The 26,297-nt window shown below is 46.0% G+C and overlaps 1 protein-coding gene across 3 annotated transcripts in view; it reads left to right on the top strand.

Annotated features, from left to right (window-relative positions):
• Nucleotides 1-26,297, top strand: part of rttn (rotatin) — a 53,861-nt gene that overhangs the window by 22,842 nt on the left and 4,722 nt on the right. Inside the window, exons 27-44 of one of the 3 annotated variants that reach the window (XM_062520749.1) lie at nt 841-1,058; nt 6,007-6,232; nt 7,850-7,978; nt 9,144-9,254; nt 10,363-10,521; nt 10,884-10,961; nt 11,630-11,816; nt 12,678-12,769; nt 13,705-13,801; nt 14,330-14,537; nt 16,667-16,757; nt 17,544-17,694; nt 19,114-19,251; nt 20,128-20,333; nt 22,617-22,722; nt 22,986-23,086; nt 23,278-23,355; nt 24,198-24,324. In XM_062520749.1, the coding sequence (XP_062376733.1) occupies nt 841-1,058; nt 6,007-6,232; nt 7,850-7,978; nt 9,144-9,254; nt 10,363-10,521; nt 10,884-10,961; nt 11,630-11,816; nt 12,678-12,769; nt 13,705-13,801; nt 14,330-14,537; nt 16,667-16,757; nt 17,544-17,694; nt 19,114-19,251; nt 20,128-20,333; nt 22,617-22,722; nt 22,986-23,086; nt 23,278-23,355; nt 24,198-24,324 (2,503 nt within the window). Of the gene's footprint in view, nt 1-840; nt 1,059-6,006; nt 6,233-7,849; nt 7,979-9,143; nt 9,255-10,362; nt 10,522-10,883; nt 10,962-11,629; nt 11,817-12,677; nt 12,770-13,704; nt 13,802-14,329; nt 14,538-16,666; nt 16,758-17,543; nt 17,695-19,113; nt 19,252-20,127; nt 20,334-22,616; nt 22,723-22,985; nt 23,087-23,277; nt 23,356-24,197; nt 24,325-26,297 lie in introns of those variants that run through there. The other 2 variants (XM_062520750.1, XR_009936327.1) reach the window with 2 other exon arrangements.

Raw genomic sequence — 26,297 nt, 5'->3', positions numbered from 1 at the left:
TCTCTCTCTCTCCCTCTCCGTCTATCTCTCTCTCTCCCTCCCCCTCTCTCTCCCTCTCTCTCGGGTGTTTATGGTGGGGTGTAATGAGTCTCACCCTGCCTCATTAGTGTGTGCAGAGCACAGCTAGCACATGTGCAGGAGCAGGGGCATAGACACAGGTGATGGAGATGCCTGGCAGCGATTATGCTGATTAGACTTTGCATGTTTCCCCCTGTCATTTCTCAAGTGTTGCTTAAACATCTGCCTGTGTGTGTGTGTGTGTGTGTGTGTGTGTGTGTGTGTGTGTGTGTGTGTGTGTGTGTAGGTGTGTGTAGGTGTGGGTGGTTGTGCGAAAGAAGCACAAGCATACATGCTTGTTTATGTAGCCACATGTGCATAGCCGTATGTAACGGTGTGGAAACGGCTGTCTCCTTAAGAGACCAGGACAAAGCTGATTGGCTTTGTTTGATGCTGTCTGTCTTTTGGTGTGCACACTCATACACACACACACACACACACACACACACACACACACACACACACAAACACAAAAGCACACACACACACACACACTAACACACAGATACTCAGACACACAAATATGCTCTTGCACATGCTCAGGCACATACAGACACAAAGGCACACGCACGCACACACACACATACATGCATGAACAGACACACACATGTTTGAGATGACTGACAGTTGGTATCATTAAGCCTATCACACTATGCCTTGTCTCATTTGTGTGTGTCTGGGCACTTGTATGCCATTGTCTCTGTGTATACATTTGTGTTATGCATTGTTATATGACTGTGTGTGTGTGTGTGTGTTTGGTTGTGTCAATGTCACCTCCTGCAGGAGCCCAGCACCTTGCTGAACCTTCTCCTGCGCTCTGAGTCTGTGCCACACACACAGACGCACGCCCGCCACCCCCCAAACCTGCGTGCAGCGGAGGAGGAGGAGGAGGAGGGGGAGGGAGAGGAGGAGACTAGGGCCCTGGTGTCCCAGCGTCTTCAGAGGGAGATGACAGGCCTCCTCATCACCCTCATGCAGCTCCTCCAGCACACCTGTGACAGGTAACAAAACACACACACACGCGCGCACACACACACACACACACACACACACACACACACACACAGGATTAGTTCTCCAACTCCCCCACCCCTCGTCACCTCTGTGGGCATCCATATATAGAACCGTAGGGTTGTGTGAGTCACGTACAGTCAGGAGAGGAGAGGAGGAGAGCTCATTTGGAGAAAGTTTTCTTCGCTGCTCCTCTGTTCACCCTCACCGTCCACCTCTTCCTCTGTCTGCTTTTCTCTGTGCATTTCTCTCTCTTTCTCATTCGGTCTCCATCTTTCCTGCTTACTCTCTCCCTCTATTGTACTCTCAACATCTCTCTCTCTCTCTCTCTGTTGCCCTATTGCTCTATTTTTCTCTCTTCCTCTGCCACTTTTTCACGCATATACAATTGTTCTCTTTCTCTCCCTTTCTCAATCAATCAATCAAATTTTATTTATATAGCACATTTCATATGGCATACATAGACTCAATGTGCTTTGAATGAAAAGGAAAATATACATACTGTATATGAACACACGCTCACGCGCGCACACACACACACATACACACATGTATATATGGACACACAAAATGGTTAAAAAAAATAAGAATAAAAGCAGCACTGGAAAAAGAACAATTCAATAAAATAAAATAAAATAAAATAATATAAAATAAATAAAACACTTTGCCAAGATGAGAACATCCATACAACTCACTTGTTAAAAGAGTTAAGCAAGAGCACATAAAATAATCTATTCGGAGGGGCAAAAATTAAAAAACATAACTCAAACAAAAGCTTGTGAAAATAAATATGTTTTAAGACCCTTTTTAAAAGAGAAAGTTGATTGAGCTAACCTTAATTCCAAAGGAAGAGAATTCCACAGAGTTGGGGCACAATAGCTAAAAGCACCATGTGCCACGTTTGTGTTGATTCTGGGGACTGACAGGAGACTTTTATTGGATGATCTTAGACAACGTGTTGGAAGATAGTGTGAGATCATGTCAGAAATATATGTTGGTGCTAGGCCATTTAAAGATTTAAAAACAATTAAGAGAATTTTGAACTGGATTCTTTGTTGTACAGGAAGCCAGTGAAGTGATTTTAAAACAGGAGTGATGTGATCAAATTTGGATGTTCTTGTGAGTATTCTAGCAGCAGCATTTTGAATGAGTTGAAGCTTGTTAAGTGCCTGTTTGGTAACACCAGCATAAAGTGAGTTACAATAATCCAGGCGACTAGAAATAAAAGCGTGTACTAATTTTTCTGAGTCCTGTAGAGACAGAAGGCCACGTACCTTTGAAATATTTCTGAGGTGATAAAAGGCTGTCTTGGTAACAGTGGATATGTGCTTTTCAAAGTTAAGATCAGGATCAAGGATCACACCCAGATTTCTGACATCACCACAGGGTTTTACCAGAAGGGGGGTTAAAAAGGAATTAATATGTTCTCTCTGGGCCTTTGGGCCAACAACTAAAACCTCAGTCTTGCTGTCATTTAACAATAGAAAATTCTGGGCCATCCAGTTTTTAATGTCCGAGATACAACTGATTAGGTCATTTACTGGACTGGGGTCATCAGAAGATATAGACATGTAAAGTTGGGTATCATCCGCATATGAATGATAAGAAATATTATGGTGCCGGATGATAGACCCAAGTGGTAACATGTATAAATTAAAAAGCAAAGGGCCAAGGATGGACCCCTGAGGTACCCCATACGAGATGTTCATAGTATCTGAACAGAATCTATTTATAGAGACAGAAAAAGTTCTCCCATTTAGGTAGGAGGAAATCCAAGCTAGAGCTGTACCCTGGATGCCAGTTAGATCTTGCAGGCGTTGGAGTAGAATGGTGTGATCTACGGTGTCAAATGCAGCACTTAAATCTAGAAGAACGAGAACAGATACTTTATGGTGATCAGTGGCAATTTTAAGATCATTTATAACTCTGACCAAAGCAGTCTCTGTACTATGATTTATACGGAAACCAGACTGATAGGTATCGAAAAGGGTGTTATGAGATAGATAAGAGTAAAGCTGCTTGTAAACAACCTTCTCAAGAATTTTACCCAAAAAAGGTAGGTTAGAGATTGGCCTATAACTCCCGCAAGCCAAGGGATCAAGATTATGTTTTTTTAGCAGTGGAGTAACCAAAGCATGTTTAAGACAAGAAGGGAAAATCCCAGACAGGAGGGAGGTATTAACAATGTTGAGAACCTCAGGAGCGAGACAGCTTAAAACCTGCTTGAACAGCTTGGTAGGTATCGGATCAAGAGAGCAAGTAGCAGAACCTAGCTGATTGACTATCTTTTCCAGGTCACTTTGGTGAATAGGAGTGAAACTGGGGAGACCAGTTGAACAGAGAAATAGAGAGTGGCTTGAAGATAGGCAGCTGGAAGTTGCATTGGAAGGTATCGTGATATTGCTCCTGATAGTTAAAATTTTTTCGCTAAAAAAGGTAGCAAACTCATTGCACTTCTCTACAGAGTGAAGCTCTGTGGGAATCGTATGTGGAGGGTTGATTAGCTTATCAATGGTACTAAACAGTGTTTTGGAGTTGTTTGAATTGTCAGCAATAATCTGAGAGAAATGCTGCCTTCGAGCTTTTTTAATTTCACTATTATAGATAAAAATATGATTCTTATAGTTTATAAAATCAGCCTGCAGTTTAGACTTACGCCATTGTCGTTCATATTTGCGGCAGGTTCTTTTAAAGGCGCTGACAGTCTGTGAGGTCCTCCAGGGTGGCCTCCGTTTAACTGAGATAGTCTTAATTTGTAATGGTGCAATGCTGTCAATGATTTGCAAAACGGAGGAGTTAAAAGACTTGACTAAGGTGTCAGAACAGGAGGATACAACAGAATCACCCACAAAACCAGTAGGAGAAATTAAAGTTAAGGGTGCAACAGAGACCTGGCTCAGGTCACATGACTGAGCAGCATTTCTATGAGCCATAATAAATTTATCAGAGGTGTCTTCCCTAATGTTGCGTCTTAAGAGTGTTTTCACACCAGAAGCCTGTCTAGTCGATGGCCAGTCTCTTTTTCTTTCTCCCGCTCACTCATTTGCTCTCTCACTCACACACACACACACACACACACACACATATGCACATACACACACACACACACACACACACACACACACATATGCACATGCACACACACACACACACACACACACACACACACACACACACACACACACACACACACACTCTGTTTTACCACTCGGAGGTCCATTGGCATGCAGAGCGTGTTGAAGGCGGGAGGGAGGGACCACTTGTGGGTGTGTTCAGTCGTCCACTGGTTCGTTTGTTCCCGGTGACTGCAGCAAGGGCAAACCGACGCCCACAGCACCGGCGTTCTGGAAGAAAAGAAAAAACGGCTCTCAGGATTCTCCTCTGTTGACAAGATGCACGAACCCATCTGCCCCGCGCTCATCCGTTTCCTCCCAAGCGCAATAGCAGCAGGCGTTCGCTGGACGGCCTCCGTGTTTTCTGTCCGCGTAGCAGAGCCGCCCCAACCCGTAGCGATAAATCATGACAACGCCGGTTTAATCAGAATCCAATTAGAGCGCCATTTGAGGCTCTGTCTAAATAACTGTAGGCCTCGGAAGCATTAATATCTTTGATGCGATGCTTCTATTATTCGTCGGTGAAGAAGGGATATCGTTAGCTCGTTTTTCAAACTGCCCGTGGAGCCGAATGAAAGTTTCAGACTCGCAGAACCCCAGACGTCAGAACGCACACTTCCAGTCGTACGTTAAGGGGGCAAAAATAATCTAAAACATTGACATCCCGATATGAAAGGCACAGAAGCGTTTAGTCTGAAGGGTTCGATATATTCTTGCAAAGTAAAAAGCGTTTTTGTTTCTGGAAGACTGCTCCTTCCTTACCTCAAAGGCCCCCTCCGCTGAATTAATGAGTCTCCCCGCCACTCCGCACCCCGCCGCAGAAATGGGTATCTGGTTGAATCGGGGAACAGAAACCTTAATCGGTTATTAAAAAATGACACCCTCAGGCCACTCTCGAGCAAACCCAATGTCTGATCCACACACACACACACACACACACACACACACACACACACACACACTCACACACTCACTCAAACGCAGATGGTAAAGGTTGGAATACCCAATGTCCTGTGAAGGTAAACCCAGCGAGGGCTTCTCTAATGTGTGTGACCTGGGTTAGGTGTGACTAATACCTGCCTCTCTCCGCAGCTTTCTCTCCTCTTCTCTCCTCTCTCTCTCTCTCTCTCTCTCTCTCTTTCTCTCTCTCTTGTTTGGTTCCGTCTTTTGGTGTTTTAATGTGTTCTCTGTCTCTCAACTATTTATACTGTCTTTCATATCTGGCCTATCACTCTGCGTTTCAATCTGTCTATCTCTACCTCCCTCTGCCCAATCCTTTCTTTTTCTCTACCTCACACTCTCTCTTTCCTTTTGACTGATAATAGAGGAATTTGATACGTCAGTCTTTGTGTTTCACTCTCTCTCTCTCTCTCTCCCCCTCCCCCCCTCTCTCTCTCTTTCTCTCGCTCTCTCACACACACACACACACACACACACCTCTTCCTCACTCTGTTACTGGCTCATTTTAAACATCTGATGTTCTACTTTTCATTTATCTACAGTAGGTGATGTTATTTATTTGCCGTTGTTTTCGTTATTCACTTTTTTCCCATGAAATTAGCCATGAGCACTGACATGACGTTAAACCAAAATTAATTACCTCTCTCTCTCTCTCTCTCTCTCTCTCTCTCTCTCTCTCTCTCTCTCTCTCTCTCTCTCTCTCTCTCTCTCGCAAAGCAAAGCAAAGCAAATCAACGCAAATGAAATGCAGAGTGCAGTCATTGTTGCCATTGGCTACAGTGTACACGTATAGCATGTTAGGTATCAACTTTTGATTAATATCTTTCTCTCTCTCTCTCTCTCTCTCTCTCTCTCTGTGTACTAGTGTGTGTGTGACGCTGGCGAGTGTGTTGGAGTGTGTGCTGGCGGAGCGTCTGCTGCAGTGTCTGCGTGTGTCGGAGGCGCCGCGCTTCTACGGCCTGCCCTCGCTGGAGCGCACCCTGCGCAGCATGAAGCACCTGACCGCCCTGCCCGGCTGGAGCACACACTCACCGCACCAGGAGCCGGACACACACACCCTCTGCCTGAAATACCTCAGTGGGCTGCTGGAGGTACACACACACACACACACACACACACACACACACACACACACACACACACGCCTTCGGCCTGAAATACCTCAGTGGACTATTAGAGGTACACACACACACACACCTTCTGCCTGAAATACCTCAGTGGACTATTAGAGGTACACGCACACACACACACACACACACCGCACCAGGAGCCGGATATACACACCCTCTGTCTGAAATGCCTCAGTGAGCTGCCGGAGGTACACACACACACACACACACACACACACACCCCCCACACACTCCCCACACACTCCCCACAGCTAGACATACACTTGACCTGAAATACCTTAGCAGACTACTTGATGTGTACACATTCACATGCACGCACACGTACGCGCACACACGCCTGAAATACCTCAGTGGACTACTTGAAGTACATGCGTGCACGAACACACACGCACACACGCACTTGCCTACTTCACCTGAGCACACGTCGTCTTAAGTGCCTCAGCTGCTTCAGGGCCACGGAGGTATACACACACACACACACACACACACACACACACACACACACACACACACACACACACACACACACACACACACACACACAAGGCATTCAAGTATACACACCTACTTAACCACTGCCCTCTCTGGCGGCTGTATACACTAATTTTAGTCAAGGCTGGACACATATTCTTTAACACACGCACACAAGCAGACACACACACACACACACACACACACACACACACACACACATCCCACAGCAACAGGGATGCTGGTGGCCATGCTCTCTCTCCCTCTGTGCGTGCATGTGTGTGCGTGCTTGCTTGCGTGTGTGTGTGTGTGTGTGTGTGTGTGTGTTGGTCTCAGAGCTCCAGAGGGCCCAGCTGTTCCTCCTGGGCCATAAAGCCTCCCTTAATGACTCTTGTTAGCCACAGCCCACATGAAGGGGCCCCAGCACCATGTGCACAGACTACAAATGACCCCTCTCTCCTTCCTCTCTTGTGCCCTCTACATCCCTCTCTCTCTCTACATCCCTCCTTCTTCTCTTCTCCCCCTCTATTACTCCATCTCTCTGTCTGTTTTCTTCTCTCCTCCCTCTCTTGTCTCCTCTCTATCCCTCTCTCCACTCCACCTCATTCTCTTCATCCTCACCATTCCTCCTCTATCCCTTCCTTCCTCTCCCTCCCCTCTTCCTCTCTCCTCCCTCTCTTTATCCTTCCTCTCTACCTCTCTATGCCTCTATCCATTCCTTTCCCCCTTCTGCTTACTCTGCATTCCCCCCTCTCTCTGTCTTTCTTTCTTTTCTTTGTTCCATCTCTCTTCCTCCATTGCTCTATCAATACACCTCTCTTCCTCTAACTCCCTACATCCCTTCCTCCCTCTCTCCCCTTATTCTTCTTTACCTCCTATGTCTCCTCTTTCTTTCTCACCACCCCACCTCTCTCTCTGCTCTCTCCCTTCGGATATCCCCTCCTCTCTCCATCCTCTCATCTTTACCTCCTCTATTCTTCCATCTACCCTCTTTCCTCCATCTCTCCCTCTTTCTCTCCTCTTTCCTCCTCTCTCGTGTTCTTCCATCCCTCCCTCCATCCCTCCCTCTCTCCCTCCTCTTCTCCTTCCCTGTGTTCACCCCCTCAGGTAATCTCCTCCTTCTACGTGGAGTGGGGGGGCAACTCCATGTCCTTCATGGGTAAAGGCGTCACCAAGAATGCAATCATCTGTCTGCTGCACCTCTCCCATGAGATGATCGCCCAGAGTAAAGATAAGGTGTGTGTGTGTGTGTGTGTGTGTGTGTGTGTGTGTGTGTGTGTGTGTGTGTGTGTGTGTGTGTGTGTGTGTGTGTGTGTGTGTGTGTGTGTGTGTGTGTCTGTGTGTCTGTGTGTGTGTGTTTGTGTTTGTGTAATAACTTCTAAATCACAGACCATTACTGTCTTCATTGCTTGGGAGATTCTTTGTTTTGATCAATGTCCTTTGGCTCAGCTGTATACACTTCAGTATGTATTTATTGATTTAGATCTGTTTTGTAATCCAGACACTTCTAAAACAACCATTTGAGTAAAAATGAAAACACACACACACACACACACACACACACCATAGGAATGAGCAAGCAAAGAATCTCTTTGAGCTAGTGTATGTGTGGGCGTTCAGTAGCGTATATGTGGGCGTGCTGTGCGTGCATGGCAGTGGAGGTATGTTAATGCTGCCCGAGTGCCAACTTGTCATTTCCATAATCTAACATGCTGCTCTGAGTCTGACACACATGTGCATGTCTCCCTCAAGGCAGAGAAATGGGGTGGAAGATCAGCTGAATCTAATGGCTGTGTGTGTGTGTATGTGTGTGTGTGTGTGTGTGTGTGTGTGTGTGCTTTTATGTGTGACACGCATGAACACCTTTTACTATGTGTGTATATGTGAGAAGATACTGCTAATGTTACATGTAGATATGTGTGTATTGATGGTCTTCTCTCTCGTTTGTGTGTGTGTATGTGGTGTTTGAGCTTGTGTTTTGTGTGTGGTATGCGTATATATTTGTTTATGTTTGTGAGAGGGAGCATGTGTTTATGTTACTGGTTTGAGTGTGATTTGAATGTTAATGTCCATGGTTGTGTGTTTTTGAGACATCTTTGTATGACTGCTTTGAGTATGATGTTTGACCTTAATGTGTGTTTACGTGTGTTTGTGTATTTTTTTGCATCTGTGTATGTGTGTATGACTGGTGGTAGTGTGTGATTTGTGTATTAATGATCTCTGTGTGTGTGTGTGTGTGTGTGTGTGTGTGTGTGTGTGTGTGTATGTGTGTGTGTGTGTGCGCGTGTGTGTGTGTGTGTGTGTGTGTGTGTGTGTGTGTGTGTGTGTGTGTGTGTGTGTGTGTGTGTGTGTGTGTGTGTGTGTGCGTGTGTGCGTGTGTGTGTGTGTGTGAGTGAAACAGGACTGGATGTCCCACTGGTCTCTATCTCAGGAGCAGAGGGCAGAGGAGCAGACTGCAGCGCGCCTTGGCCTCACCTGGCTCATCCCACTGTGGGTAGACAGAGACCCCGAGGTTAGCGTCTCAAAACACACACACACATGCACACTCAATACAGATGTATATAGGATAGTACATATACATATGAGACAGCATGCATAAAATGCACACATGATTCACACAGAGCCTTACTGGTTGTGCTACCTCACACAAACACACTCTGTATGCAGTGGTCGTGACTGACCTCTCACCCAACAACCTTCCATATATACATACACACACACACACACACACACACACACACACACACACACACACACACACTCACTCCTTGCTGTGCAGAGTTTGAACACCTTCTCAAACTTCTCTAGTCCTTCCCCAGTGTATGGTCCCTTTATAGAGCTTCAGTCATTTTGTCAGTCTGTCAGCCCCATATTAACGCTGAACTACACACCCACACATACACACACACACACACGCACACACACACTCACACCCTCACTCCCTCACTCCCCCACTCCCCTCCAGCGCTGCACAGACCACTCTTCAAACGCCCCCGTTTGATCACCGCAAACTTAATAGCAAGGTGCTGTTTCAAACCACAGAGTCATTAACGGGGTCAAACACTGATTAGAACACCTGGAAGATACAGGGACATTTTTAATTATAATTTGTGTAATATATATATATATCTTTTTTTATTTTGGAAAGTTCACTTTCACTTGGCTAATATATTTGTCCTGAAGAAAACTTTTACTGATAGGCGTTATATATGCCAACTTCTACTTTATAGTTGTGTCCGTCTAGTCTGTGAAGTCCTTACTACACAGCAGGCAGATATTATTTCTTTCTATGTGGTCATTGTAATGTAATGACAGTTTGTCAAAGTAAGTTTTATGTTCATTTATGGTGGAACAAAATGTAATATATTTGTGTGTGTATATATACATATATATATATATATATATTAGTGTCCATATTAGTTCAGTACATGCTCTGCTTTATACATATGGGTCTCTGTCAGCTCTCTGTTCTGCTCTATGTCCTGCTCTATGTCCATCTTTCTTTTCTTCCTCTGACTCTTATCTCCACTCACCTTCTCTCCCTCTCCTCTCCTCTCCTCTCTTCTCCTCTTCCCCTCCTCTCTTCTCTCCTCTCCTCTCCTCCTCCTCTCCTGTCCCAGGTGCGCTTTGCCAGTCTTGGAGTGGGCTCAGCGCTGTCGTCGTTGGATACGGGTTGCATGGCACTAGCGTCCAGCTGCCAGAACATCTCCGGGGGTCTGTGGGGGACCCTGCTCAACATCCTGCTGGAGTCCAACGAGAGCAGCATGGTCCGCAGGGAGGTGGGGGCCCTCCGTCACACACCTGCGCGCACACGCACACACACACACACACACACACACACACACAGATATGCACACACTAAACATGATAAACATTAAACAATAAGCCTAAAATGATCAAATGTGATATTTGAGGACATTGCACATGCTTGTACATATTAAGATATGTCAAGAGCACATTTTAAGCAATAGTTATTTTGCTGCAATGTCTAAGCAGTACACCCAGACAGCACAGAGGGCTTAGATGTCATTCAGTGTGAATCCATTGAATTATTTAGAGCCACATGTGCTGCCACTAAGTCACAACCAGATGGCAGTGTTGCTGACTTTAGCATTGCCTGACTCCTCTCTTCTCTCCTCAGGCGGCGTTTATCCTGCAGAACCTTCTGGTCATGCCCATGCCCGCCAACAGTGAGGAGGCCAAAAGCTGCGCCTGGCAGGTACTATACTGGGGAATTTGCAGTGAGGAAAAAAAAGGGAATGTTTGATGAATGTGATTAAAATGGATGCCACAGGTCTCTGGCACCTGGTACATTATTGACCAGAGGTGGTCGCTCCTGGCTGAAAAATTCATGACCTCAATCCCCTGTTGCAGTACTGCAAAATTAAACCCCTTTTTTTCTGGTTGGCAAAAAGCTCAACTTCTGAGTCAGGAGTCAGAATTAAGTCGTGTCCAAAACACATATCTGGTGCTAGCTCTGAGTTGGTTCCAGTCTGGCATTCAGTTATAATCACTTTATTTAATTTAATACTTGCTCATTTGTAGTGAAAACCAGGCAGGACTTATTTCGACCTATTTTGTAGAATTCATAGTTTACACATTCATGACACTGTAACAACTGTTATAATTCCATGCAGTCTTCCATGCGTACATACGTTTAGTCATTGACTGACTGTAACAATTACTTAATAATCGATTAGAAAGTCTACAGCTACAGTCAGGAATGTTAGAAAAATGAATGATACTGTATGCCACTTCTGAATGAGTTCTTATACTGTCAGTATTCTACGTAACCTCGCTAGTTAGACATGTTGTCCATAGTCCCCTGTTTGAGAAGTAGCTTTGCTCTGTTGACATTGTGTTGCGTTGTGTTGTGTTGTGTTCCAGCACCCGTGTGTGCATGACGAGGCGTCGGGCGTGTCTCTGGTGGGGCTGCCCGCCCTGCAGGCCCTGCTCTACCACTGCCAGTTCTTCCAGCTCGCCACGCAGATGGCACAGAGCTGCTACCGCGGCCGCCACGCGTTCCACCTCCACTTCCCCCGGGCACCCAGTCACCAGTGCGAGGCCACGGAAGGTACAGTGCGCGCTAGGACATGCTGCAGAGTCAGCTGGAGCTTTCTTAGGAACAGACTCTGCCATAACAAAGACTATTGTAAAATCTCACTACCTGATGCATGAACACAGATGCTAGTGACTGCTTGGTTTCATAGGAGAGGATCTATATTCATAGGAGGTCCTGTAGGAGGATGAAGGTTAAGAGTGTCCGGTGTGTCTCTTAATGCAGATTGCACGAAGTCTGCTGCCTGTAACCACCTCTAGGAAAGATCCCGTCATAATAACATCTGGCATAAACTATGATCCGCACTCCCTACTCAGGAGCTAGCTTGCATAGGTCTCCTGGCTAGTTTGAAGAATATGGTGTTTGAGTGCAATTCAGGAGAGTATGTCTGAAAACACCTACTGTACTTCAACTGCCTCCCGCACATAAATAAGTTGTACTAAAGTCTGAAGTGAGTTGCAGACAGACTGGCATCTGACAGTCTCTCACTGTTTCACATTTCCAGACGACCGTGCCAACTCTGTTAAATACGTGCCCCCTTTTTTTCCCTTTTTTTAATTAGACTCAAATCATTAGTGTGATGCTGAACTTTTTTTTTTTTTTGTAAGCGCATTTTCCAGCGCGGAGTGTCTGGCTGACAGTGCGATAATGAGCCGCGCTAGCTCTCACTCTCCGGGTTTTGACTGCCGTCAATGTCAGCCAGGCGGCGGCTCAGTCAGAACTCTCCCACTCGCGCTGCCGTCCGTGTAAACACACGGTGTGTCATCTGTCCGGCCTCCCTGAAGGTAGTGCACAGGCGTCAGGTTGAGTTTGCGGTGATGGTTTTGTTTACTTGTTGTTGTCTGTTTGCGATCGCTCGTTGTTGATTTGTGGCAGATCTGAGCGACTCTCTGCGGCACTGGAGAGGCCCATCTGCTCAGCGCAGCCACAGCCAAGCCTCGGGCTCCCTCTCCACATCCAGCACGCTGGTGAGAACGCACGCACTCGCACGCACGCAGAGGCACACACACGCACACACACACACACACACACACACACACACACACACACACACTCATACTCACGCACATGCACGCAGAGACACACGCGCACGCACACACACACACACTCATACTCACGCACATGCATGCAGAGACACACACGCGCACAGCACACACACACACACACACACTCACACACACACGCACTCAAAGACCCTGATCACACTGATATGCACAAGCATACATATGCACACACACACACACACACACACACACACACACACACACACACACGCACACACACACACACAAAGACCCTGATCACACTGATATGCATTGCACAAGCATACATATGAACACAACGCACACACAGTCGCTACCCTCCAACTCCATCACACAGTCACGCATACAAATATAAACACTCAAACGTACGCATTCAGTCTACAACACCATAGGTACCATTGATTGGATTGGATTGAATGTTCTGCGTGACTTATAGTTTTTAATCATTTGAACAAACCACATATCCTCACGCTTGTGTTTCCAAACTCCATATGGCAGAAAAGTCATGAGATCCTTTAGAACTAATTGTGTTGTAAGAGATGGGATCCATCATGGTTTATAGCACACTGGTCGGGTTCTTCCCACTTCCCACAGTTTCGAAAAGGATGACGCAGCAATGATCCAATCTGACAGCACAATGTATATACTGTTTATGTGTGCATCTCTATGTATCCCTGTGTGCGTGCGTGTGTACAGTATGTGTATATGTTTATATTATTGCGAGTGGTGTCTCGGGCTGAGACAGCGCTGAGAATAGCGTCTCCACTATAAATATGCGGCGAGGGGAAGGGAAGGGAAGGGAAGGAGGAGGAGGACGAGGCTGTCACTGAATCCTGCCGCCTGCTTCCTGCCCCCATTAGATCCAGCCAGGTGGGTCGAGCGGAGTGCACACCCCGGCGCTGTCATCCTCGCTGGCCCCCGCCCAACACTCGCCTGTCAACAGACTCACCGCACAAGGTACCGGGCGGGAGGGGGGGCGGGAGGAGGAGGTGGAGGGGTGAGGGGATGCCTAAAATACCGCCGCAGAATGATCCAGTCCTCACAGCTGCTGTGCAGGAGCCGGCGGAGCGTGATGTGATGCCCGCAGTGCCAGAGTTTTAGAGCTCCAGTCAGCACAAGAGCTGCTGGAGGAAACGGCTGGATCAGGGCTTATACGCGCTGGCATGGAAGAGACCAGAAAAGCAGACACATCTTCCTATTCAGCATCGAAGCAACACTCCACCACATTCAACAATTCAGTGTTCAGCATTATCCATCTTTATTATGACTGCCACTGCTATACACTGCTGCAGCTTGTTGCGTTGACATACTTGTAAAATAACTTGGCAATTGACAACTTTTCTTTCGTATTTTCACTGAGATCAAATGAACTGATTAGAAATGTTTATGAAATGTTTATGAAATGTTTATGAAATGTTTATGAAATGTTTATGAAATGATTTATGTCTGTTTAGTGTGTAAATCCCCCAGCTGTGTTCACTGCAGGCCAGAGCGATGCAGACAGCAGCGACTCGGTGCTCTCCCAGGATTCCCGCGTCAGCGACGCGTGCGTGGAGCGGAGCGTGTCCGGCGCCGTGGTCACCCCGCCGCTGGTCTCGGCCCTCTGCGGCGTCCTGGCCAACCTGCTGGCCGCGCTGCCCGACTTCACGCTCACCGCCCTCACACTCCACCAGGTGCTGCCAGCCATGGCCAGGTACGTGCACACACACACACACACACACACACACACACACACACACACACTCACACACGGTCAAAGACACACTGCCACCACCACCATGTAACTCTGCATGCCTGATTATAGTATGGAGAATGAAGATGTTAACATGATGCGACTGCATTTGCACTCATGCATAGAAGACCACACCAGAGTGCACAGTGCATAGCATACCTACAGTACCACCACTATGCAGGAATACTGACACAAACAACCACATCCTGCAGTCAAGATTCAAGTTCATCACACACACAACACACTCTCTGCACAGGTGGTTTTATTGCGTGATGCTGTGTAGGGGTGTCACAGTCTCGGTCGAAGTCGAAAATCGATCAGAGTGACACCTTCGACACTTTCGAAATCAAAGGTGGAATCGAAGATGCTGCCTGTCCCCCAATGACCCGTCCAGCATGCATGCCAAGGGGGAAAAAACATGCGCATGTTGAGGTGCGGCGTGTCAAAATGATCTCCTCAAACGGAGATCAACATGTCAACATGATCTCCGTGAACCCCCTCCTCCTTCTCTGAAATCACTTTAAGCTACAGCCACTTAAAAAAAAACACATCATCTGAACTCGAACCCCCTCCTGCTTCTCTGAAATCACTGGTGTGGAAATATTTTGTCTGTTCTGTTTAGTAGCTCGTGGTAGGAACGGTTTCAAAATACAAAAGTGGTTTCTAAATTAAGTCCCCCCAAAACATAACTGGATATAAGGCAAAAAAATAAAGGACAGGAAATGTATTACCGTAATAGCAACATTATTCCAAAAATATCATTGTGAGACTTTAGATGGAAAGGCACAATACCCATCAGTTCTCACTGCTCACACCTATACACATATGAATGCACTACAGCACATGTACTAGAAAAAAGGCCACTTCCTTCTGAATGTGTGATTAAGGGGTTTCTGATTGAGTTAGATTTACGAAACATGTCTCATGATTTACAGAAGTCTTGTCACAGTGGTGGTTAGCACCATTTGCCCAAGGTGGGAGTTATCGGGTTGAGGTTGTGAATGTACGGTTTATGTGAAAGCCGATTTCTTGCCAGACAACAGCCGGTTTGTGGCCTGGGAATACCCGTACGAAGTTTTGTCAAATTTTGGATCTGCTCTGCAGGTCCGTCTGGCCGAGAGGCCATTGAAGCGCACGAGAACGCAAATACAATCGCACTTTTTAAATTATTTGAAAAGAGTTTAAAGTACTGCTTTGAGTTTAATTGCACTACTAGTTGAAGTCGTAAGTCAATGAACCTTTTCCAGACCCACTCGTAATTGTACAGTTGTGAAGGTCTGGGTGTTTGCAGGCCAGCCTGTTTGGTCAGAGGTGGAGAGATCGTAGGTCAGCTTTTTCTCTGTGTCTCAGCAGAATAAAAGTAGCTTAAGGGTGTTGGTAAAAAACACTAACAACCACAGTCTCCCATGGTACTGTAAGTGTTGTCAGTTGCGGTAACTTTGTGGATGTTTGGGTGCAGTTAATTATGAATGACCTAGCTAAATCTCAGTGAACCTTATCAGGGGGTCAGTGCACTTTCATGCTGGCTATGGACATGCATTTATTTGATTATTTATTCAGTTATATGTTTATTGCTACCCTTGGCTATTTCTTGCTGCAAGCCATACCTGTAGAGAGGTAATTAAAGTTTATACGACAAAAAACAAAAACACTACAGCATATCTGTATGAAGACAGAGACCGTCGCAATAGTGTCTGGTAATGGTTAAACAGAAACAATCTGCAAATATAAATGTTAGAAATATTTTCAGGAATGGAAAGTGTCTGGTTCAGCTTTAACATGAAGCTAGGGTGTCAGACCAGAGTTTAAATTCCATCAGTTTCCTCTCCGACTCCCCTCCCCTCAGGCTAGCTGGCTGTCACAGTCTCTCTCAGTCGCTCAGAAATATAGTCATAACGTCCTGCATCTTCATCTCATGTTCCCTTTCCATTATAGCAGACTCGGAGTGAAGTGAAATGGAGAAATGACCCCAGAGCTGGGAAACTGAGAGTTTAACTGTATTTGCGTGTGTGTCTGTGTGCGTGCGTGCGTGCGTGCGTGCGTGCGTGCGCATAACTGATCAGTGTGTGTTTCCCTCTCCTGTGCCGTAGTGTGGTGGATGCCGTTGCCATTGAGCGCTGTGTGAGTGAGCTGAAGACGCCCACTCTAGCGCCAGGAGATGAAGAGGATGCTAAGAATCAGGTCTGTCAGGCTTTTAAAGACACGCGCCGCTTCCACTCTTTATTCTCTTCATCCTGGAGGGCAACCAGAACAGGGGCTTTCCTGCCTTGCTGGCTTCTGCCATGGTTTAATGTCATAAAAGCCAGTGAACACACACTCACACATACAGAGGCGCGTACGCACACACACAAAGACACACACACATTAATATATTATACCTCTGTTTTTTAAGTCGCTCTGAGCCTTGTCGGTTTCGTTTTCCCCTCACTCTCCTCACACTCTTTCATTTTCTCACGTTTAAATCTTCGCTTTCCTCTCCTTGCTGTGCCCCTGCTCTCTCTATTATCTCCCCCTCATCCGCCCCCAATGTTTTCCCCTCACGTGCCATCCCCTCAATCTATTCTTTCTTTCTTTCTTTTTCTTTCTTTGGCGTCCTCCTCTCCTCTTCACACTTTCTTCTGTTGTCTCTCCCTCCTTCTCAATCCCTCCCACCTCTCTCTCTTTCACACCTTCTCTCTCTCTCTGACTCAATATCCTTCCGTCTCTATTCCTCTCTCTCTCTCTCTCCTTCTCTCTCTCTCCCTCCCTCTCCCTCTCCCTCTCTCTCTCCCTCCCTCCCTCTCCCTCTCTCTCTCTCTCTCCTTCTCTCTCTCTCTCCCTCCCTCTCCCTCTCCCTCTCTCTCTCCCTCCCTCCCTCTCCCTCTCTCTCTCTCTCTCCTTCTCTCTCTCTCTCCCTCCCTCCCTCCCTCTCCCTCTCCCCCTCCCTCCCTCCCTCTCCCTCTCCCTCTCTCTCCCCTCATCTCTCAGGTGTGTTCTCTGCTCCAGTACGTGGGTGTGTTCTGTGAGCTGCTGCAGTCTGTGGCCTCCCTGCAGGCAGAGCTGATCCCTCAGCTGGACTTCCTCAAGCCTCTGCTGAGCCATGTCTTCACACTCCTCACTCTCAGTCCTGCACACCTGGGTAGCCACCACACACACACACACACACACACACACACACGGTGTAGCCGTACCACGGAACCACAGACAAGCACACATACACACCTACCACAGCTATTTGTAGCTTCATCAGACATGGAAGTGCAGTGTAGGGGTTTGGAGGTGTAACGTTGGCCAATATGGATTTAGATTTGTCATATTACGACTACAGGATCAGAATTCGTGCTTGCTTTAAGACATTATATGGCAGAATGGCCTCGGTCACACATCATCTCTCCTCAGATACATCCACATTATGAGTAAGGAGTGTCTGTATTATAGAAAGGTGGAGGTAAATGAGATGTACTGTAGGATTATTTTTATCATTAGTGAAAGATTTAGCCATGATTCACTGTGTTGTAGAGAATTTTCCATTGTGTATGGTGACTTTGTCAGCACAGAGACACCTGTTTCCTGTGCTGCGCTGCAGGTTTTCACACCTTACCCACACAATGCTGATGCGCTGAAAAGAAAGCTCTGTTTTGTCAGTCTGTAGTGTTGTTGTTGAGGTGTATGTTGTGTTTGATGTGTGTTGCAGTTGAGATGTGTGTTGTAGCAGTTGTGGGCTTGGTCAAGTCCTAAATGTTGCTGGAAGTGGTGTCGGTGGGCTTTTAGGGGTCAGTCTTCCCTCTGGCCGTAGAACCATCCCAAAGTCCCAGACGGGGACTTTGGACACTGTGCTGTCGGAGATGAGATGTCAAACCTGGTTTCCAGCCCCGGTCCCAAATTCCCAATCTGGATGGTTATGTCTTGGAACCTACAGTAGTCATCTCCCTACTGTGCTGATTAATTCCCTCACTCTACACCTCAAGTGTAACATGACTGCTGTGCTACACATTGGTGGTTGTTGTGAGTCTTCACTGCAGAGTGCTTTGGTTACCTAGAAACGTGGTATGTAAGAGGTAATCAGGAAGGTGTCAGAAGTGAATGCAAGGTTGAGGTGGTGAAGTGGCCACAATGGGGAATGGAGTGGCCCTTTCACCTCAAAGTATGCAGCCAAAGCTCTGGAACTACTTCATAGGTGTGCAAATATCTGAGAAATTACTAACGTTCTAAAGAATGCACCTCAATAGGACATTCAACCAAGGAGTGGTATATATTAATGTAATGTGTTGTTGTTAGATGAAGTGCATCTTATTGCTGAAGTGTGCATTGTGGCAGAGTATGTGTGTTCATACTGAATTGTATGTTGTGCTGAAGTTTGTGTTTTGTTGTCCTCCCCCCCCCCCCCCCCCCCCCCTCTCTCTCTCTCTCTCTCTGTGTGTGTGTGTGTGTGTGTGTGTGTGTGTGTGTGTGTGTGTGTGTGTGTGTGTGTGTGTGTGTGTGTGTGTGTGTGTGTGTGTGTGTGTGTGTGTGTGTGTGTGTGTGTGTGTGTGTGTGTGTGTGTGTGTGTGTGTGTCAGATTCACGGACGGCTGGGGCACTGCGTCACACCTGGGCCGTCTTGTTGACGCTTCTGGCCACTCTGGTGCGCAGGAACACCACTGCACTCTTCCCATCTGTTGCCACGGTGATGCACAGGCACTGGCACACATTTTCAGGTAGGGAGTCTGTGGGTTGGGGGCTGTAGTGTGTGTGTGTGTGTGTGTGTGTGTGTGAGAGTGCATACACAGGATGTGCCTTTTTGCATGATATATTTTGAAGTGTGGGTTGGTGCATTTTTATTCAGACATATCTATATTTACATATGTCTGGGTCGGAGTATTTATATGCAGACCTAGTGACTACGGGTGCGTAGATGTTGTGTGCCTGTGTGTGTGCCTGTGTGCCTGTGTGTGTGTGTGTGTGTGTGTGTGTGTGTGTGTGTGTGTGTGTGTGTGTGTGTGTGTGTGTGTGTGTGTGTGTGTGTGTGTGTGTGTGTGTGTGTGTGTGTGTGTGTGTGTGTGTGTGCACCCGCGCCCGTGTGTCTGGTAGACAGACTCTGCCCAGCAGGAGCTGAGGGAGGCCTGTAGCGGTGGGCTGTGATGAGCCCTGTTTAAGACTAATGATGGATTTGTCAGCTTGTGTCAGGGCAGGGAGGGGGGCTGACGGATGCCTGCGCTGCACCACAGCAGCTTAGCCAGCACACGCGGAGGATGAGGAGGATCTGCTCGCTTCAGAAAGGGATCTGTTTGTTTCCATACAGCGTGCGATTTGTGTTTGCTTATTTAGCAGGCTGTTTTATACAAAGCACAGCAGTGCATGTGTACATTTGATTTGTTTACACAGTATAGTAGCAGTTAGGGTTGAAATGAAGTGTTTATTTTCTAAACCATTTGACATTTCTTCCAAAACGCAGGGCAGATGCTTAATGTAATATACTGTACACATTGTGACACTTGATGATGGCAGAGCTGATTTCGGACGATCACAAACTTTTTGTCTGTGACTCTTCTTCTTCTCTCCTTTGATGTTCCGCTCTGTTTGTCCCTTTTTAGCCACCATATCCCTATGTGTGGACCAGTGGTCCTCAGAGCCCAGCCTGTACACAGCTGCTCTTCACTTCCTGAGTGTAGTGCTGTCAGAGGAAGCCAAGAGGCGGGATCAGGAAGCCACCGGTCAGCTGACCCCTGATTGCCGCAGTCGATTGGCTGAGCTATTGAATGGCACCGCGGGCGAGCAGTTGTGTGAACTCCTACTGCAGGTAACCTGACCTTTCATAGTGGACCTTAGGCAGTAGTGTAATGATGGAGAGTTACAGCCACCATAAAGGTCTCACTTCCCACTAGGGCTGCATCAGTCACAGTCCTTCTCCCCACACACACTATAAAACTGCTGGAGATGGCAGATACAGTATGGGTGGGTATGTGATCGATCACACATCAGCATAAGTCCTGAGACACAGGCAGCCACAAGCATCGCTCCAGAAAAGTCCAACTTAATTGTGACAATCATAAAATGGCGTTTCAAGCTCTTGGACATTCTCTATAATGTTATGCAGTGCAATGTGACTGTTACCACTGATTTCACAAGTGGAAAAGGTGCCGTTTCAGAAGTTAATACTGTTAGGCAATATGTTCTATTTTTGCAGCATAAAATTTCCCACATAGAGTACTACATACCATGCCTGATAAGATATGAGAAAGATAATTTTATATGCATCTTTTATTAGCTTACAAACCTCTACTAATGACTGTGTATGTACTGTATGTATGTATGTATGTATGTACAGTACCCTCCAGAATTATTGGCACCCTTGGTAAAAGTTGACTAAAAATAGGTCTAAAAAATAATCTTTAGGTGATTTATTGTACTCCCACAATGAAAACAACGAGGAAAAATACACCCTGCAAGGGAAGCAAATTTATTCTGAGAAAAAGGAAAATCTCATAAAGAAATAAATGTTTTTAATAAAAACACGTCACTCACAATTATTGGCACCCCTACTTGTAATGCCTTCTTAAACCTCCCTTTGTCAATAAAACAGCATATAATATTCTTCTCTGACACCCCATTAAGATTGAGAATACAAAGTAAGGGATTTAAGACCATTCATCTTTACAAAACCTCCCCAGATCGTCCAGATTGCTAGGTCCACACTTGTGCATTCTTCTCGTTGACTCATCCCACTGTTTTTCTATGGAGTTTAGATCAGGGGACTGCTATGGCAATGTCTGAAGCTTGATTTTGTGTTCAGTAAACCATATTTGTTTTGATCTGTGCATTTGTTTTGGTTCATTGACCTGATGAATGATCCAATCATGACCAACTTTTAGGGCCTTGGCAGAGATTGTTTGATTTCCTTTGAAAATGTTCAGGTTTTTCTTGGTGTTCATGATGCCATGCACCTTAATTAGGTTCCCAAGGCCTTTGGGAATTAAAACAGCCCCACAATAGCACAGCCCCTCCACCATAATTCTGATTAGGCATGGGGTTCTTTTTAGTATAGTCATTCTTCTATGTACGCCAAAGACACCTTAAGTGTTTTTAGCAAAAGAGCATAATTTTATTTTCATCTGACAATAGACCACACTCCCAGACATGTCATGGTACCATTCAGTAACTCCTGCCATTTACATTGTTCATTAAATGACTCTACTAGCTTTAACCTGACATGCTGTCTAAATAATCTATTAGCAGTGAGGTCACTTTTGAAGATTTTTGGGGGGGACTTGGTGACCCCAAGATGATAGCTTTGTCTGTAACTCTCAACAGTGGTTCTTATGGATTTTTTTGCCTATCATACCATCCTCTATACTGTGCGTGGGAGCAAAATAGCCATGGGTCTTTGTCCAAGCATGTTTGCCACATTTCCAGATGATTAGAACCTTTTAGTCATCATTTTAACTGAAAATATAGGCATTTTCAACAAAATACCTAGTTTCCATAGACATTCTCTTACTTACAAATGTCAACATAATTTCTTTTTATTTCAATTTAGTGTATTCTCTTGTCTCTCCAATGTTGAAAAATGACTAGAGGATTTAGCCTCTGAGTGACTTCATTTTCATACCATAGTGAAAAAGAACGTCATGAACTACTTCTGAAAGTTCACAGACACTCTGATTTACTTTAAAATGTTGCATTTACATAGGAAAATGCTCCTGTTAAATGTTGTACATAATATGTTTCAGGGGTGCCAATAATTGTGAGCAAGCTGTTTTTGTTAAAAATATTTATTTCTTTATGAGATTTTCCTTTTTCTCAGAATAAATTTGCTTGCCTTGCAGGGTATATTTTTCCTCATTGTTTTCATTGTGGGAGTACAATAAATCACCTAAAGATTATTTTTTATACCTATTTTTAGTCAACTTTTACCAAGGGTGCCAATAATTCTGGAGGGTACTGTATGTGTATATACTGTATATATACGTCATTATTCCTAGTCGCTGCAGCGGCTTGCATTACAGTCCCCCGTAACCTGTGTGTGATGTTGCTGTTGTCCCCTGTGGTTCTCACGCTGCTGTGCTGGGTGTGTCCTGTCCAGAGGTACGAGGCCACTCTGCCCCATGACCTGCTGAGGAAGCCCACAGCTGCTGCCCTCACCGCGCTCCTCGCCTGCAGCTCCACTGCCCAGAGCTTTGCGTGCAAAGGTAGTTGACCGCTCACACGCACACACACGCATCCATCCATACACACACACACACACACACACGTACACACACACACACACACACACACACACACACACATACTGTACACGCACGCACACATACACACAGGATGTGTTATGTGCAACACATTAGTTGAGCGTGACCATATCTTGCCCTATTAATAGCCTCTTCCTCTCTCACTCTGTCTTTCTTTCTCTTTCTTTCTCTCTCTCTCTCTCTTTCTTTCTCTCTCTTTCTCTCAGCTGGGCTTGTGGACACCACAGTGGAACAGATGAGGCAGATTCACACGTACCTCAACCTGGAGTCCCTCAAACCAACCAAAGCAGCGCTACGCAACAAAAAGGTCCGTCTAGTCTCAGTAGGCTGTCTCCATCACCCCTCTCATTCATTTGACTGCTTTTGATGGAACTGTTTAGGACTGATAGGACCTGGATTTGATGAGTCATGTTTTTCTGCACACACACACACACACACACACACACACACACACACACACACACACACACACACACACACACACACACACACACACAGGAGGAGAACTATCTGAAGGAGCTGAAGATGGGCCTGGAGCTGCTGAGAAACTGCCTGTATCAGCACAGCGAATGCAAAGCAAGTCCATGTGCAGTCTTTTATTTATTGTGTTAACCATGAAATTTTCATCGCATAAATTCATCACAGGCCCTTGTTGTGTCTATGTTCTCTCTCTCTCTTTCTTTTTCTCTCTTTATCTCTCTCTCTCGCCCATTCTCTACATCTCTATCTCTGTTTCTTTCTCTCTTTCTCTCTTCTCCTTGTTCTCTCTACTTCTCTCTTGTTTTTTATCTTCTTCTCTCTCATCCCCTCTTCCCTCTGTGGTATTTTCTCTGAACTCCCTCCCCTCCCCCTCTGTTGTATCTACTTGTTTTTTCTTCCCATCTTTTCCTATCCCCAAATCTCTTCCCTTTCGTCTTGCCCTCTTTTCCTCTCCTCTGCCCTCTCCTCTCGTTCCCCCTCTCATCTATTTTCCTCTTCTCCGTCCCACTTCTTTCATCTTCTAACTTCTCCTCCCTCTCTCTCTCCTTTCTTCTCTCTATTCCTCTGTCTCGCCCCGTCCTCATCTCCTCTATACTCTCATCCTCTGTCCTCTCCTTTTCACCCTAATCTCCTCTACTTACCTCTTCTCTCGTCTCCTCTGCTCTTCTCTCTCTTTCCCTCTCTCCGCTTCTCTCATCTATTCTAGCACCCTCCCTCTCCTCTTCTCTCTCATCCCCTTTCTCTTCACTTCTCTCAACTCTTCACCCCTTCCTCTCTCTTATTCCCTCTCTTTCTCTTCTCTCCTCACCCCTTCTTCTTTCTCCCCCTCCTCCTCTTTTCACCCTCCTATCCTCACCCCCTTCCTCTCTCTTTCTCCCTTTCCTCCACTTTTCTCCCTCTACTTCCTCTCCTCTGCTCTCCCATCTCCTCTATGACAGACTGCAGCCACAGACTCCCGTCTGACTGCCATACTGTACGCCCTCTGGCCCTGGCTCCTATTGGACGACCCCTGCATGACCTCAGCCCTGGAGCTGCTCTGTGTCTACACGGCCAACTGTAGTGCTGGTCAGTATGCTTGTGTGTGTGTGTGTGTGTGTGTGTGTGTGAGCAGGGTGGGTATGAGCGTGGTTATTTTCTCTTTGTAGTTCTTTGTAAATATATAAGAGTTTTATGTGTGTCTGTGTATGTGATTCCTTCAGTTTTGTGTGTGTGTGTGTGTGTTTGTGAACAAGAAGCCTACAGCTATCAGGGCTAGCTAGTTTACAGCAATTTGGAGTCAATTAAATTAACCCATTTAACGTACCCATGTGGTCTAGTATGTTTGTTCTCCAATATGTCTGTGGGCCTTCTCTATTTACCTGTTCGTCATGGCATACTCTTGCATAAGTGGGTGTGTGGGAACAAGAATTGAAGGGGTGTTTCTGCTTGTGGTCCAAGTATCTTTGCATCTTTTTCATTGCAGTTAGCCTCCAACCAACTCTACACCAATGCGTTTTTTGTGTGTGTATTACACACATGGCTTTGTTAGCATGTCAGTCTGACTCATGCACCACACGAAAAAAAACACTCTGTAGACCATTGTTGTTTTGTAGACTGCTGTGTGTGTGTGTCTCTGTGCGTGCAGTGTGTGTGTGTGTGTGTGTCTGTGTCTGTCTGTGTGTGTGTGTGTGTCTGCGTATTTGTGTGTGTGTGTGTGTGTGTGTATGTGTGTGTCTGGATTCTCCTGTTGGTCGTCAGCTATCTCTGGAGCATCTCTCTGAAGATCTCTGAATTCATCTCCACCTTCCAGAACAAGTTGCCTCTGGCGATTGACAATAGAGCCTGTGTGAGACTGCGCTCTCTCTCTATGATGTTTAATGTATAGCCGGGAAGAATGGAGCCAGGACATACTGCACAATGTATGTCTCTGTCAAAGGAAGAGCTCTCTATTGTGTGGAGGAACAGAGGATGAGGGAGAGCGAAGGAATGAAGAAAGAGAGAGAGAGAGAGAGAGAGAATGAGAAAAGAGTGAGCGATAGAAGATTGAGAGAAAGAAGGGGGGAAACGGAGGAGGGTTAAAGAGAGGGAACACTCGGGGGGAAGGATGAGAGGGGCGATGAGATGATTTATTTAAGATTTTAGAGTGGCTTAAGATCAGATTAAACCCCACTAAGGCCCTGAGCTGTTTGTTATACCTTACCCCTGGAGCCTGACATTACTCCAGAGTATTCACAAGTGTCTGTGTCTGTCTTTGTCTCAATGTGTCTCTGGTAAGGCTGCCGTATCAATGATATATAACCCTAGAAATGCAGTGTGTGTGTTTTCCTGCACATATAGCGTACCTGCATGTGTTGCGTGCAGTTCTGTGAGTGAGTGGGTGGGTGGGTGTCTTACTGTGAGGACTCTGTTTGTCTGCTGGACATGTGCAGGTTGAGGTCATGGAAAGTACAAGGTGTTTGTGTGACCGTGTGCATGTGTCTTGTGTACGCGCGTGTGTATGTATGTGTACTGTATGTGTACGCATGTGTGTGTATGTGTACTGTATGTGTACACGTGTGTATGTGTGTGCTTGTATTTGCAACTGAACCACTAGCAGCAGCAATATAAGCCCCCCACACTCCCCACCCCTTTTGCAAGACTCCTGACGTTTCTTTAGCAATGTGTTTCAAAACTGAAAGTCTGCAATCAAGTCAAGACTGTGTAACACTGACATTAACATTTGAGCCAACTGAGTGGAAATGCAAAGAGTTCTCTGAAGAGTTCTCTGTAACTTTTCTTAACAGAGAGCGCCTCCAGCACTGTACTGCATGTGTTTGATAGCCTTTCAAACTGTTGTGCTCCCATTGTGGTGCAATTGAGTCTGTCAAAGTGTGTTTGTTGTGTGAAGTCACTGTTTCCAGCTCTGCTGTCTTCTGTGTGCTCTACCTGTTCAGCATGTTGATTTGCGTGCACTCTTACAGTAACTGAGCCCCTTTCTATGAAGGGTCCTTGGTGTGTGTGTGTGTGTGTGTGTGTGTGTGTGTGTACCACTTCTCCTTGATCTATTTATAGACATGGAG

The sequence above is a fragment of the Sardina pilchardus genome, chromosome 19, assembly GCF_963854185.1.
Source record: "Sardina pilchardus chromosome 19, fSarPil1.1, whole genome shotgun sequence".
In the NCBI taxonomy this organism is placed as follows: domain Eukaryota; kingdom Metazoa; phylum Chordata; class Actinopteri; order Clupeiformes; family Clupeidae; genus Sardina; species Sardina pilchardus.
This window is presented reverse-complemented; position numbering and strand designations above follow the sequence as displayed.